Source organism: Corvus cornix, chromosome 2, assembly GCF_000738735.6.
Source record: "Corvus cornix cornix isolate S_Up_H32 chromosome 2, ASM73873v5, whole genome shotgun sequence".
In the NCBI taxonomy this organism is placed as follows: Eukaryota; Metazoa; Chordata; class Aves; order Passeriformes; family Corvidae; genus Corvus; species Corvus cornix.
Window position 1 is genome coordinate 50,960,564 of NC_046333.1, and position 14,119 is coordinate 50,974,682.

The 14,119-nt window shown below is 35.5% G+C and overlaps 1 protein-coding gene across 10 annotated transcripts in view; it reads left to right on the plus strand.

Moving 5' to 3' along the window:
- The window catches only part of DGKB (diacylglycerol kinase beta), a 381,223-nt gene that overhangs the window by 187,433 nt on the left and 179,671 nt on the right, over nucleotides 1–14,119 (plus strand). For all 10 annotated transcript variants that reach the window (XM_010399089.4, XM_039549085.1, XM_039549084.1 and 7 more), the window contains one exon: nucleotides 386–546. In XM_010399089.4, coding sequence (XP_010397391.1) covers nucleotides 386–546 — 161 coding nt within the window. The remainder of the gene's footprint in view (nucleotides 1–385; nucleotides 547–14,119) is intronic.

Below are 14,119 nucleotides of genomic sequence, written 5' to 3' on the forward strand. Positions count from 1 at the left end.
AATCTCATTATTTTCTTCATCACAAATCTGATGACCACTGAAATCTGTAGAGTTATTCTAAATTTACATGCTTAATTAGCTTCGTATTTGTACTTCTTTTAATGGCAAGTGCTGGAAAATTGTCAATACTTCAAGCACAATCCTGCTTTTAAGGTATTATATGCATAGATTTCATTTTTCCAGTCATAGAATCATAGAATATTTTGTGTTGGAAGGGATCTTTGAAGGCTGGTTAACTAGTCCAACCCTCCCTGCAATGAGCAGGGGCATCTTCAATTAGATCAGGTTGCTCAGAGCCCTGTCCAACCAGCCATCTAGAAAGAGAAAGAAAATGTAATGAAACTTTATTATGCTTGATTAAATAACTGGTTTTATGTTTTGCTAGGGTATGAAGGTGAGAATTTGATGAAGATCTTAAAAGACATTGAGAATAGCTCAGAGATTTTACTGGACAGGTGGAAATTCGAAGTAATACCCAATGATAAAGATGAGAAAGGAGACCCAGTGCCTTACAACATCATCAATAACTACTTTTCTATTGGCGTGGTAAGACTTACACTTATCCTTCAGTGATTTTCTTTTTCTGTTTTGAATAAATATTTGCATCACATGCCTTCAGATGAAGAACTGTTGGCTAGAGATAATTTATAATGTTGTTTTGCTAGTGAAATGAATACATAGATGACTGACAGCAATTTGCATAAATTTACTTCCTCACATTCAAACCTGAATTATTTTTCAGGACCTTCTACCTTCCCATTTGTAAAGAAGATATTTGTGTTGTTCTTAATGGTTTATGAGCAGCCATAATAATAAACTTATATTCTCATTTTGAAGGTCCTGTAAAAATATAAAGGAAAAACTAATCAATAAGAACTCTTAAGTAATCTTTTCCATTAGTATTCACATAGTCAAAACTGTTTAAAAGAACAGTTGCATTCTTTATTTCTTCAGGGCAGTTTTAAATAATAAAACAATAATACAAAAAGAAAGCCCTGCGTGTATTTTCTTGGTTCTGCCTTGTAGGGATATTCACAGTTTGAATTAATTAGGAGGAAAAGGGTTTAAGCAACTCTTCATGTCTGAGGAACTGCATCTCTGGTTTGTGCTTCTCTGTGGTTTTCTATGTACTATCTATGCTTCTGAATATTAGCAGAATTCCTTTATTCATATTTGATTTGTGATTTGTTGTTAATTTCAGATACTATTCTGAAGAACCATTATTTCGTACCACATTTGGGTTTTTCCTGCATGATTCTTCCTGCCTAGATGCAGAAACTTACATTTGTTTGAATTACACTCTCTTTTAATTTTTACTGTTTCTCCAAGGCACTGTGAAAACTACAACATATTGCACATTGCCTCATAGATTCTTGCCAAATAATCACAGTCTCTAATCCAACGTGAATAGAACTTGCTGTATGATCTTTGTAACAGTGTGGCAGAAATGGTACTTAATAACTATATAAATGTATGTTTAGAGAGGATGCAAAAGTAAAACTGAATAAAATTTTTCTTGACATGGGGCTCTTGATGTTTTAGGACCATAATTCAGGATGGAAAGGATTGCAGGAAGTCATTAATTCTAAACAGGGTAAGCTATGAGAGCAGATCACATTGCGCAGGACATTATCCATTTAGATCTTAAAAGCCCCCAAGGATGGAGATGGCACAGCCTCTCTGGGTGATGCTTGACTGTCCTTATGATGAAAGAGTTTTTTTCTACATCCTGTCTGAATCTCTCATTTCAACATAAATTATCTGTCTCCCATCTTCCTGTCATATGGGCCTCTGTGAAGAATCTGGCTTTGTCTTCTTGATACCTCCTCATAGGTACTTGCAGGCTGCTATTAGACCTCTCTGGAGCTGCCCTCTTACCAGCGAACCACCTTACCTAGTCAGTCTTTTTTTTAAAAATCTCTCCAGCAATCAAGACCATAATATCCCAAGCTAGATACAAGAATGCTGGGGTAGACAGTGTTCAAAACCTTGCTGAAGTTGAGCATGACATCCCCTGCTCTCTCCTCATCTACAAATCTAGTTGTTTGACCATAGGTAGCAATTAGAAGGTAATTTACCCCTTGGAAGGAAAATTATACACTAAGTTGAAAGGAGTTGGAGACAGCAGTGTATGGATGTGAAAAGTTTGATTAGTATGTTCAAGCCAAACAAGCCTATTTTTTCCCTCTGGCAATCTCAAAGCTCTGATATGTCCATAAGAACTCGACTTTGTCTAAGTACAGAGAAAAAGGTAAGAAACAAACTGAGATGAATGTGTAACAAACTGTGAATGAGTATGGGTAATGTTCAACCTGATGGAAGCACAGAGCACGGAAGGACCATGAAAAGTGGATGCCAAGCCGTGTGTCAGTTTCAAAGCAGGAGCTAGAAAACATCTAAGAGAAATGTAGAATAAGATAAAGATTTTTCAATTGCTCACATCCATCATTCTGTCAGGATGGCAAGATACCAGGAGAGAAGTTCCATCTGCTTCCTAATAATACTGGAGTCACTGATAACAGCTAAATATCCAAGAAAAATGTGCATTAACATAGTCAAATCATATTTGCTTTAAAAAAAAAAAATACCACCACCCCAAGGAAAACCAAATGAAACCAAAAAACCTCTTCAAGAATATGGTAGGATCATCTGAAAACGAAAGCTTATCTTGGAAAGTCACAGATTTGGTGAGCTGGACAAACATAACTGGTAGTATTAGAGGATTAATGAGGAGGCATGACAGAGACAGGAAACGTCAGGCCAACTGTCAGACAGTGGCAAGTTCAATTACCAATGTACTTTAGAGAAAATAAAATTATTTTCCCCATAATCTACCCAACCAGCATTAATAGTCATACATTCATGCACTAGGTTGATATTATCCCAGTGATCATCAAAGACAGACTTCAGTAATATCAGTATTGTTGTGTTATCACAGACTATTTTTGGGCTTGAGATGCATTTCTGTAGTTGCTGCAGTAATGGAATTTCAGCCTTGTCACTTCATTTAGCTAACTTGCTGTTGCTATAATCAGAGGGAGTATGTGAGTGTAGACAGAGTATTTCATTGGACATACTGTTTGTCATGGTTAACCTCTTCCCTATGGATAAAACAGCTCAACTTTCGCGGTTTTTTTCAAGCACTCAGCTGCTTACCATTAATGGTGGCTCAACATGTATATGTGGACAGGATAAGCTTGTGTGCTGTAACACCCCTGCACACCTGCTGTATCTTATCCTAGCTATTTTTCATTTCTGTATGTCAAGTCTGTAAAGAACTCCAAAAACCAAAAACCCAACACTTCCCTAATCTAATGCTATCTTAGAGCAGATAAATAGTTTCACAAAATCGGTAATAACTCTTCAGTTCAGTGCTTAAAATTACCCCTCCTGGCAAAAAAAACCCAAAACAACATCCAAGAAAACAAAATAATCCTCAGATTAAATCTCCATATACTTGTGACTCTATGTGTTATTTGAAAAATAAAAGGAAAATAGTGGATAATGATATCCTGAAAAAAACCCTTATTTTTGCAAACAATTGTTATCAAGTCTGCTCTCAGATCTTGCCTGGATTGAAACATTTTCTTCAGTTATGCAGGCATAGTAAAGCATAAATGCACATTGTTAATTATGAAATGGATGGGCCTATATTCTATTCACAATAAATGTACTCAATTCAAGTACACACAAAACCAGGTAAACATGGAAGATGGTGACATAATCATGTGCTGATTGAGACCTGAGCAGCAGTCATGGAACATGAGTGACCAACAGACAGTGAGGCAAACTCTCACATAAAAGCAAAATAGGAAAACAACTTGAGAACATTGTTACCTTGAGAAGGACTTCCATGTGCACTGTTAGGAAACTCTGTCATGGCACGGCCAAAAATTTTATGTAGCGCGAAGGTGCAAAGAAAGAGTTCTTTTAAGCTTAGGGATAAGTAGCTTAGTTGTCAAGCAATATTGTTGATTCTAATCACTGAAAAGGGAGTGACTGTCAAGGCTGTTTATCTTTTATTGGGAAGTTTTTGGAGAATGTCAAATATGTAGGGAAGTTATATTGCTTATTTTTGGTGCTTCTCACATAATTTCTCACACAAAGTGAGACAAAGTGGGTATTTTGATAATGGAAAGAATGCCTCATTAAATGTCCCATTGTGATTAAACATTAGAAACCTTGGCTTCCACTAAATGCTTGGTTGAAAAGAGCATGTGGAAGGGGGAAGAAGCCATCTTATGTACTTCTGGATAGGAATGTGTGAGAGAGCACAATATCTCTGCTTTCTGTGCTTTCTCTTAAGGTGGATATTCAAGAGAAATTATGAAATCAAGCAAAAACTATAATGAAGTTCTTTAAAAAAAAATCTCATTATTATTTGTTATCTCACAATTGATAATTCTTAATCCTGGAGATAGATGAGTTTTTCTGAGGCTCCTCCTTGGCTGGAGTAAATAGCTGTAGGCCAAACCAAAGGCACAGCTGTAGTCACCTGAGAATCAACGTTGCTAGACCCTGATTTTTTTACATTTATTATGCAAACTACTTGAAAATATTAAATAAAAAAAACGATGATTGGACTCAGATAATGGCTTATCTCAAAAAAGGTAACAATTTTTAATCCAAACAACTCATCTATTTCCCATTGACTTTCCTGTTAGTTACTAATACCTCTTTTTATTGTTTTCCATTTTGTGGGTAATAATGCTGAAAGAAATTATGAATAGATGTTAAGATGGGAGTCCTAAAGTAGGTTTTCCAGAAGCAAGCATAATTTTGAATTTACTGTTCTGCTACTGAATTAGCTTAGAGTTTAGACTTTATGGAGCCAAAATTAGGTCAACATGAATCAGTACTGAAGATCTTTAACCATAAACATTTTCTTTCTGTTTTTTTCCTTTTTTTTTTCCCTTTTAAATAAACCATAAATTTATCTGATATTAATAGGAGATAAAATGTTATCAATGCTGTTTGTCACTTGCATTTTTGTAACTGTATAGGGTATTGCAGAGCATATGCTGCTGAGCCCCTTGCAGTTCTGTAATTAGACTGTTGGAACATCATAAACTGAATTTGCAAACATCTGCATGTCTTTTAGTACAATTTTGTGTAGAAAGAAATATTACTGAGCTAGATTTTAAGGAAAATTTTACTAGGTAAAGTGTGGCACAGTGCAACCTTCCCTATGTTAAAACAGTGAATACCATTCTAAAATGAAAGCAGTTTCTCACGGGTGTTTAGGGCAGTACTTGAGGTGTAAGAGTAAACCAAATGACATGGTACTTACTGGTATTTACATGAGGCAATTCTAAAGTTTATATTAGCAGTCATTGTCTATCCTCGTGTTTAACTGGAAATGTTTTGTATGAAAGACTGATTAGGTAACTCTGATTTTCATCTCTGTTTTCTTCTTCTTGGGCCAGATTCCATTAAAATGATGAACTTTTATTTTTGACCAATTATGTAGCTGTTACATATGTAAAGAACATACAGATTCTCTGTTCATGCTTAAGTAATTGCCTACTGTTCTGGCCAGGAGGACTTCAAGGATTGCTGTCCCTTAGGAAACCAGCAGATTCCCTTAGAGGCTTGCATTCTTTGTAGATCCAGAATTGCTTCTCTCTTGTCTAGACTGATCATCTGAAGGCATGCTTTAGGGTAAACCTACTTGGGATCTTTGCTATTGGTACTGTTTATCTACGTACCCTAAAGAGTCATTGTCAGCAGAATCAAGTTCCTTTGGAAGCTTAAAGCTACAGCTGATCTTATTCACACTATTTCATTTGCACAACGTACTTAAGATATGGAAAACATCTTGTCTGTCTTCCTTACTGATAAAGAATTTAGATAAGGATCTTCCAGCCTCCCTTCAGCTGAAATTTTGAATGCATGTGCAAACACATACACAAGAACATATTGGAGGGAAAAAAAGAAATGGAATGCTCTAGGACAGCAATTAAGACAGTAACCTGGAAGAGAACTGGGATATCCAGATTCCTATTCCATCTGTTGTTTTTGTCCATTTGATTAACTTGTACATGGAAATTCAGAAACTTACATTACTCTGAGAGACTTCTTTTCTAAAATCGATAGGTACAAAATTTTAATGCTAAAACAGAACTTACAGAACTAGATCACCTCAGTCTTTCGTTCAGTCTTTACAACAGGTGGTAATTGATTTCATTGCAATATGGTGATATTCTCACTTGGATGATCTACAACAAAAATATTTTTTGCAAGTGTTTTTAGTTAAGGCAGTAAAGATATCTGAATGTGCCTGGAAATGTTCTGTAAGTTCTTTGTGAAACAAGTCAGTATTATATACTGGATTAATAAAAAAATAAGCAGTTATCACATAGAGGGGAAATTTCATTAATACTAGTAAGTAATACTACAATCAGGATGTGTTCTCTGAAGAATTATTGCCATAAAGTAGTAAAGGTCTACGACAAAGACAAGTGTACTTTTATGACACCTAATATGTTACTATCCAAATGCACTATCAAATAGATATTTGGGTGCTCATGATTTAATATTCTTCAGCCTTAACCAGTCGCTAAGAGCCTCTTATTCTGCCAGTAGGGAAAAATATGACTTCTTAATTCTCATAATCATAAATTTGAACTTGCTATGGGTCTGCTTCCCCATGACTATACTCTTAAGTCATCAACCTACACTTCCATTATATCTTCTTAATTTTTTTCTTTTTTTTTTTTTTTTTTGCAAGACTCAGGAAAAAAAGTTAGAAAAATCTTACATAGAAGCCATATTTTTGGTTTTCTTGAGAAAGGACTTTCATTAGCATCAACAGAAACTTTGACTGCCAGAATTTTTAGTCTCAAATACAAGAGTCTTAACTACAGTTGTTCCTCTGACTATGGGATCCCATAATCTTTTATTTTCTATGTTATTTTATTATCTATGTTATTTTAGAGTATATTTATTACTGCTACTACAAAAAAAAGGAGTTTATTATTGTATATAATATTTATAGCTGTGAATGAATTTCAGTTTTATGCTGGCCCCATATTTTGAAATTTTAAAGCTTCATAGCATTTTGCTGTCCATGGTGGTGAGAAGGAATTTTTTTTCTGCATAGGAAAATATCCTAGGGACATTTGCTGATTCAGTGCAGAATTTAAGTTCATGTACATCTTAATGCTGATACAATGTGACATTTAAGTATGTGTTTAAACTTTCCCGATCTAGTGAAGCACTTAAATACTTGGGTAATTTTTTAAGCATTTTTTGCATTTTCACTAATATGACTGGACAATTGCACATGTTGAATTCTGGGCATTTGGTGGAAGCTAATAAATTATTCAAGTGGGATTTTTGGTATACATAACTAAAAATCATGTTTATTGGTTTGCTGAACTAATATGAGCATAAACACATGCCTAAGTGATTTTGTGAATCCTAATCATCACTTTGAATGTGCTAATGGAATGTTGTGATATATTGCATTATTTCTGTGCCAAGGAGGGAGAGAACACTTCATAGTAAACAGTATTACTGCTTTGTAATCCAAATCACTTTTTTTTCCTGCAAAAAGGGTTAAAAAAATGAACAATTCGTCCATGTGTGAATGCAAATATAATATTAAAAGATCCATATTGGTATTGGGCGAGTAATAGTCTCAGTCAAGTAGCCAAATCTGTAAAACTGGTTGCTGTATCTGTGGGGAGAACTCTGCTCTCTTTCAGAAGGAGCATGTTCAGAACACTTTAATCCCAGATTTGAAATACTGTTATTTTGAGGAGTTGTTGATAGTTCAATGTATCATCTTGTTTAATTTTTTGCTCACATTGCTAATTCTTGCAAATTAGTTATTCTTACAGGTTTTGCTACTTGCATGTTTGAATCTTCTTTACTCTTTTCAACTTTATTGTTGAAATATTGAAATTCTTCTGCAGGAATTTTGGGTATCATATATGGCAAGTATGATGATGTAGGGTTTTTTGTTGCAGGTGGTTATTTTTTTCATATGGCAGAAAGTCACAAGCATGCCATGGAAAGTGGGATCTGTAGAATAATTCATAAATAAGGAGCAATAGGAGGCTCTTTGAAGGTTTCCTCTCGCTAATGTGTTGCAATATTTCCCTGGACATGGAGAATGCGAATTCCATAACTAAGATATACTTAGAGTTGGTAATATTTATACTGCAACACTGCTGGTGGTGTTTCCTGTTAGGTAGTTTCTCTCTACCAGTGTGGATTTAGTTTACCTTCTAAATCCCTCTTGCCATCATATTCTTCTACCGTTCATAATGTGTATTGGGGTACCCTAGCATGAGATTTGTACTGCACTGCATGGGACGTGGGAGGTAGTTTTTCCAGAGAACTAAAGTTTTGTAGCTTACTCTACTGTGTAATGAGTCTTACTAATCTTGAAATCACTACAAAAATCTACACTAATCACTGCAAAAAAGATTATTTCCAGAGGTACCATTTCTTATATTTCTTATAAGGATAAAGAAATTCAAAGAATTTAGATTTTTCTTCCTGTTTGGTTGGTCATTTATTTATTTTTATTTTAATGCTAAAGTATGAATTTATGCCAGTATGTGCTGGAACTTTCTGAGAATATTTACATATATCAAATGAGTTTATTAAGATTTGTGTGTGTATGATTTCTCTTACAGTGCAATAAGAATACCTAGGTTTGTGCTGAATTCACTGTAGGTTTTGTCAGGTTCAGTGAAAAATACAGTTCTGTGGGCTATATTTAAAGTAGCAAGTAATTTTGCTCAGTAGGAGTGTAGCAATTGATGCTGAGTCCCTTCTGTCTGCAAAACAGAACTTTGGGAGTCTTAATTCAAACTGGATGTAGTCTGTTCTCCTGCTATGAACTGTCCTAAACATGCCTGTCCTAAAGTGACCTAAATGACTGGTCATTGGTTTAGCCTGTGTGTCCCCATAATGTGGAAGGAGCACACTGGCCACATTAAATATGTTATCTTCCAAAGATATCTGACTGACATACACCATTCTTTGCTTCAAAGAGAATCACAGGAAGTAGGAATGATTAAAAATTTGCTTAAAAATTTAATTGCTTTACAGTTTTGCAATGGACCTGAAAAAGTCAAATAGATGTATGGCGTGTCTAGCTTTGGCTTACCATCTTTCCCTTCTAGTTTCCCATGTAGATCTTTTTTTTCTGTCATTTTAGGAATTTGAGACTCATTTAACTTTTCATGATGTGGGGAGAACAAGGGTGAATACCTTGAACTAAGAAAGGCTCCTTTGTTTTAGATTTATGAGTGTCTCATTCACTTGCTAGTACTTAGTACCCATTCCTGCCACAAAATTATTCTTCTGGCATGGAATCAAAGGGTAGAAAGTGACTTGTTTCCCTTAGTCAGTAAAAAATTTGAGAAAAATCGTAGGTAGAGTCTTTGGCAGTTACCTATATCCTTCCCTTTAATTTGTAAGGGACTTGTAAAGTAGAACAATTCTAGAATTGAGAAGATGCTAAATTTCATCTGTGTCAAATTTGTGAAAGCTAGGTATTAAATAAAATGCAATGAGGCATAACCTTACTAAGTAGATACTGCAAAAGATATTTTTTGGGACAAAATGCAATAAAATGAAACTTTCAGTCCTCTGGTGTTTTGTCATTGCATACCCTAGCTAGCAAAGATTTTGAGTCTTGTTCAGGAATTTTTCTGGGGTTTGTTTGTTGCTTTCATTGTTTTGGGGGTGTGGTGCATTTGTTTTCATAAAGGAAGGGTCTACAGAGCAGCCTTGCCAACAGCTACGGTTGCAAGTGACAGTTATAAATGAGAATATATGCCTAAAGACATAATTAATTTGCAATGAGCTCGGAACAGCTCCTTAGCTAAATGCAACTAAATCAGCTACAGAGTGTGTAATTAACTTACAACTATATTAGTCCTACAACAATATTATTCATTATATATGTAAGTTATTATTTTCTCCATATGAAATTTGTAATATACTAAGTAATGATTAAGAGTTCATTATAGTATTTTGTTCATATTATCATAATATAATTGTGATGAATGTTCATCTTGTTAATGCTGTTATTCCTACTTGTTCTTAAAAGAAATGTCAAGGATGTCAGGAAAATATGATGTGGAGTTTTTTTCACACACACTGAGAAGCATCTATATTCAAATGACATTGAAATTTTGGTCCTTGTCTAGATTTTGTAGTTCTGCTTGTTAGTGATGACAGGAATGTATCAAGGAATGGTAGAAGCCAACAAGACTTTATATTAAAGTCAGGAGTAAGGTGAATAAGCTTTAAGGTTGGTCATAAGACTAATTTGGACCTCAAAGTAGGAAGAACAACTGAGGAAATTGCTTGAATTAAAAAGGCAAAGATTTTTAAGACATGTGAGTCTAGCAATGGAAGTAAGTTGAATCTGGGAAGTGTTTATGAGGTACGCAAGCTGTACAGAACATAAGGTGGGCTGTGTGTACCCTGGTACCTTCACCTGGCTAAGATGCACGACATATGTCTCTGTGTACACATGTAGAACTATGTGAAAAATAGCTCAGATTTAAATTGTAATCATTCTGTTTTCATGTGAGAGTTAATCCTGATATATGTAAACAAGTTTATGTAAATTAGTTGCTTTACCAGCTTCTCCCTGACAACATCATTTACCTTTTTGCCATGCCATTAAAGATCCTGTCTCAGAACTTTACTTTCACAGGTCTGCCAGAGCCCTACTGAGTCTTTTCAGACTGCCTGTGTGTAGCTGAGAAGGGACCAAAGAAATCATAATCATGCTGACTCAAGTGCCCATTGAGGACATGAAGTACAGTTATTTCTGAGAACACAATATAAAACCCAATCTATTACAGGTAACAAAGAGGGAGATCCATTTTATAAGCATTTTAGATCAAGTTAAATTTATAGATATTTTATTATATACATTTAAGAAATATGTTCTTAATGAATTGCTTAGAATTACTTATTGATTAGGAAATTAGGAGCATGATAGCTATTGGAAATTTCTTCCTCTGTCTTCTAATTTTGATTGTCTTAGTTTAAAAGAAAAGTCCACCTGTTGATTACATGCAAAATTTCTGTTAGTACTAGGAAAGTAATCTGAGATATTGATCCTTTGGGTGCATAATGTATAGGATATGATGCTATTTTAGTGTTTTTTATGTAGTCATAATTTTTGTGATCTTGATGCTATGAGGTAGAAAGATAAGTCAAAAAAGAGTAAGAAAGGCATTCTGGACACAGAGGGGTAAAGAGAACAAATAAACATAGAAACCTTAGATTTAAAGTGGGCACCTCTACATATTTAAAGGAGAAATTTGATGTGTGAATTGGATGTTAAATAGGCACAGGGAATTGTTACTTTGTCATCCACCATACAATCATCTGTACAGTATGTAACTGCAGTCAGTCTTGAGGCCGGATAGATATTCATTTTAAGAAATTCAACAAATGCTGTTTAGGAAGCAGTTTACAGTTTGGGGAGACTTACATATATATATGAGAAGATCTCATGTGCCAAAATATGTTAAAATAGCAATAGCATATCAGACATTTAAATTATGTGCACTATTGAATTTGTGGTGTATGTTATCCGGGGGGAAATATATAAAAATCTCAGAGATCTAGAGCTGTATGTCATTTAGCATTATTTACATATCTAGAGAGTTGATAGCTTAATTGATATTCCTGTGGTACAAAAATATTCTTTATATCTCCAGATCTGCATGTTTTCTACATTTTGATGGCAAAGTCCCAAAAGGAACATGATTTAACTAAACTGAAAGTGGGTGGATTTAGCCAAGAAACACTTAGTCTTATGTTACCATCTGAACCAGGTGGAACTAGAAGCAAATTACTGAACATAAGTTATTCCATGTCCTTACTGGAACAATTTGTACTAAAGAGCCTCTACAGACACAGCCAAGGCACTCTCTATTCACTATTTGTGATTTTACAGTTTCTTCACTTAAACTGGAGCTCTGAGGATATGACATAGCATATTCTTTATTTCTATGACAATCCCAAGTCTACTTAAGCTTGTAAAATGCCAAAGAGTGTGTTAAAAATTGTTGCTCTTATGCTGCCGTTTTATGGTACTGGTGATGTCACTAAGGCTGAATGGACTGATGTGGCACACAAGAGTAAGAGTCAGTGCTTTCCAGTGCATCCTGCTAAGCAGTCTCACCACAGGTGATGATTCCCATCCAGATCTCTGGAGGCACATGGACACCACAGTGTGCTGTGGTACAGTGTGCACCCACTTGCAGCTGCACCTTATTTTAGCACCCCCATGCCACATGCACACTCTTCAAGAACTGTGTAGAGTAGACAGGGCACCTTTCCAAGGCAGCCTGTGGTACCATCCTGGTAATGAAGTTTCTGTCTGGAGGACTGTCCTTGGCTTTGCGTTTAGTACTGCTGCAATGGAAGGACTGTTCGTGCAGCCATTGCAGTCCCTACACCGACGAAGGAAGAGCTCCTCAGAGGCTGGATTGTCTAGGGTGTTCTCATATGCTCTCCTTACTTTTCTGCTCTGGCTTCTCATGATTCCCTTTTCATTGTGCTCTGTAAATCATGATGTTATACTTTATAACTCATGTTGCACCAGGTTAGGTTTAGTTCGGATAGTAGGAAAAATTTCTTCACTGTGTAAAGTCAGGCATTGGAACAAGCTGCCCAGGGAAGTGGTGGAATCACCATGCCTGGAAGTGTTAAAAAATGTATGGTTGTGGCACTTTTAGGGACATGACTTAGGAGTGAATATGGCAGTGAATTGGACTTAATGATCTTAGAGATCTTTTCCATCTTAGATGATTCTATGATATGAGAGAGGCATCAGAATTGGCACCAGTCACTTCAGAGCTGCTCATGGTATTAGCCATTTACAGTTGCTGTCTGGAGCTCTTATCTTAAAATTTTTTTGCCATGTTTATCCCATATTTTAAACATAATTAATCTGCATTGCATGTTATTGAATTACTTCTTTCTTAGAAGTATCCTTGCATTCAAACAGACCAGGTAATCCAGAAGGGTAAAGGAAATAAATAGCACAAGTCTCATTATTCTCTAGAGAAGCAGATGTAAATTGGGATTTCTGGACTTTTATGCAACTAGTACTTAGGAATAGCTAGACATGTAGATTATATAGATCCAGCCTTGCTGATCTTGGCCAAATGGGGAAAAAAAACCCCAAACTCTGTAAAACACATAGCCTGGAAATCCAATTCTGGGGCCCTGGTATATAGGGCTTATCTAAATTACTGCAGCATTTTGATTCCCATAGAGACTGGCAGGAAAAAGATCTGCTGCCTTGCATTTGTAAAATTCCATAGCTGGTGACTAAAAGAATTTCTCTTGCCATTCTTCCCCCTTGGGGAAACTCCATGTCAAAGGGGGTGATGTTAGCTGTTCACTGATGTGTCTCTGTGCTTAAAAATATTGTTTGTAAGCTGACACATGAAACTGCTTTATCACCTACCTGAAATATCCAACCACATTCCCTTCTGCTAGGATTACAAGGAGGGAAGCAACCCTACTTTTGAAACAGCAATGGCTGAAGAATCTTTGGGGAAGTGAATATACCCAGTCAAAAGCATTGACGCTGGGGTAGAAGTTGGGTAATAATGAAAATGCCTTTTCACTCTGGGTTTCTACTTGCCTCTCTTGATTTCAATGAGAGTCTCACTATGGTGGTAATATTTATTTTTTTCTGCACTAAGTATGTTTGAAACTGAGAGGAAGAAAGGCTATGCCAGTGCCTAGAAAAAATGCTGTGTTAATCCAGAAAGAATCACTGTGGCAGGAGGGTTCTATGATAGTTCCTCAGGAAGATAAATATCAGTTCAAATAATGACTGTTTTGTGCTTTCTTCGCAAAGTAACTCTTAAAAAAGAAAAAAAAAATAATTAAAAAAATAACAATCGGAGTCTAATAAGAAAAAAGTAATTTTCTGTGATAATTTTTGAACTTAGTATATTAATAACCACAGCCTTAGTTAAATGACATTTCCCTCCTTAGGAGTGTTATTGACATTTTGATATGAGACAGAGAGACCTTTAATGAGATCTCAATCAAAGGTAATATTTATATAATGATACATGAATTCATAAATGCTAGCCAAATAAAAATGCTG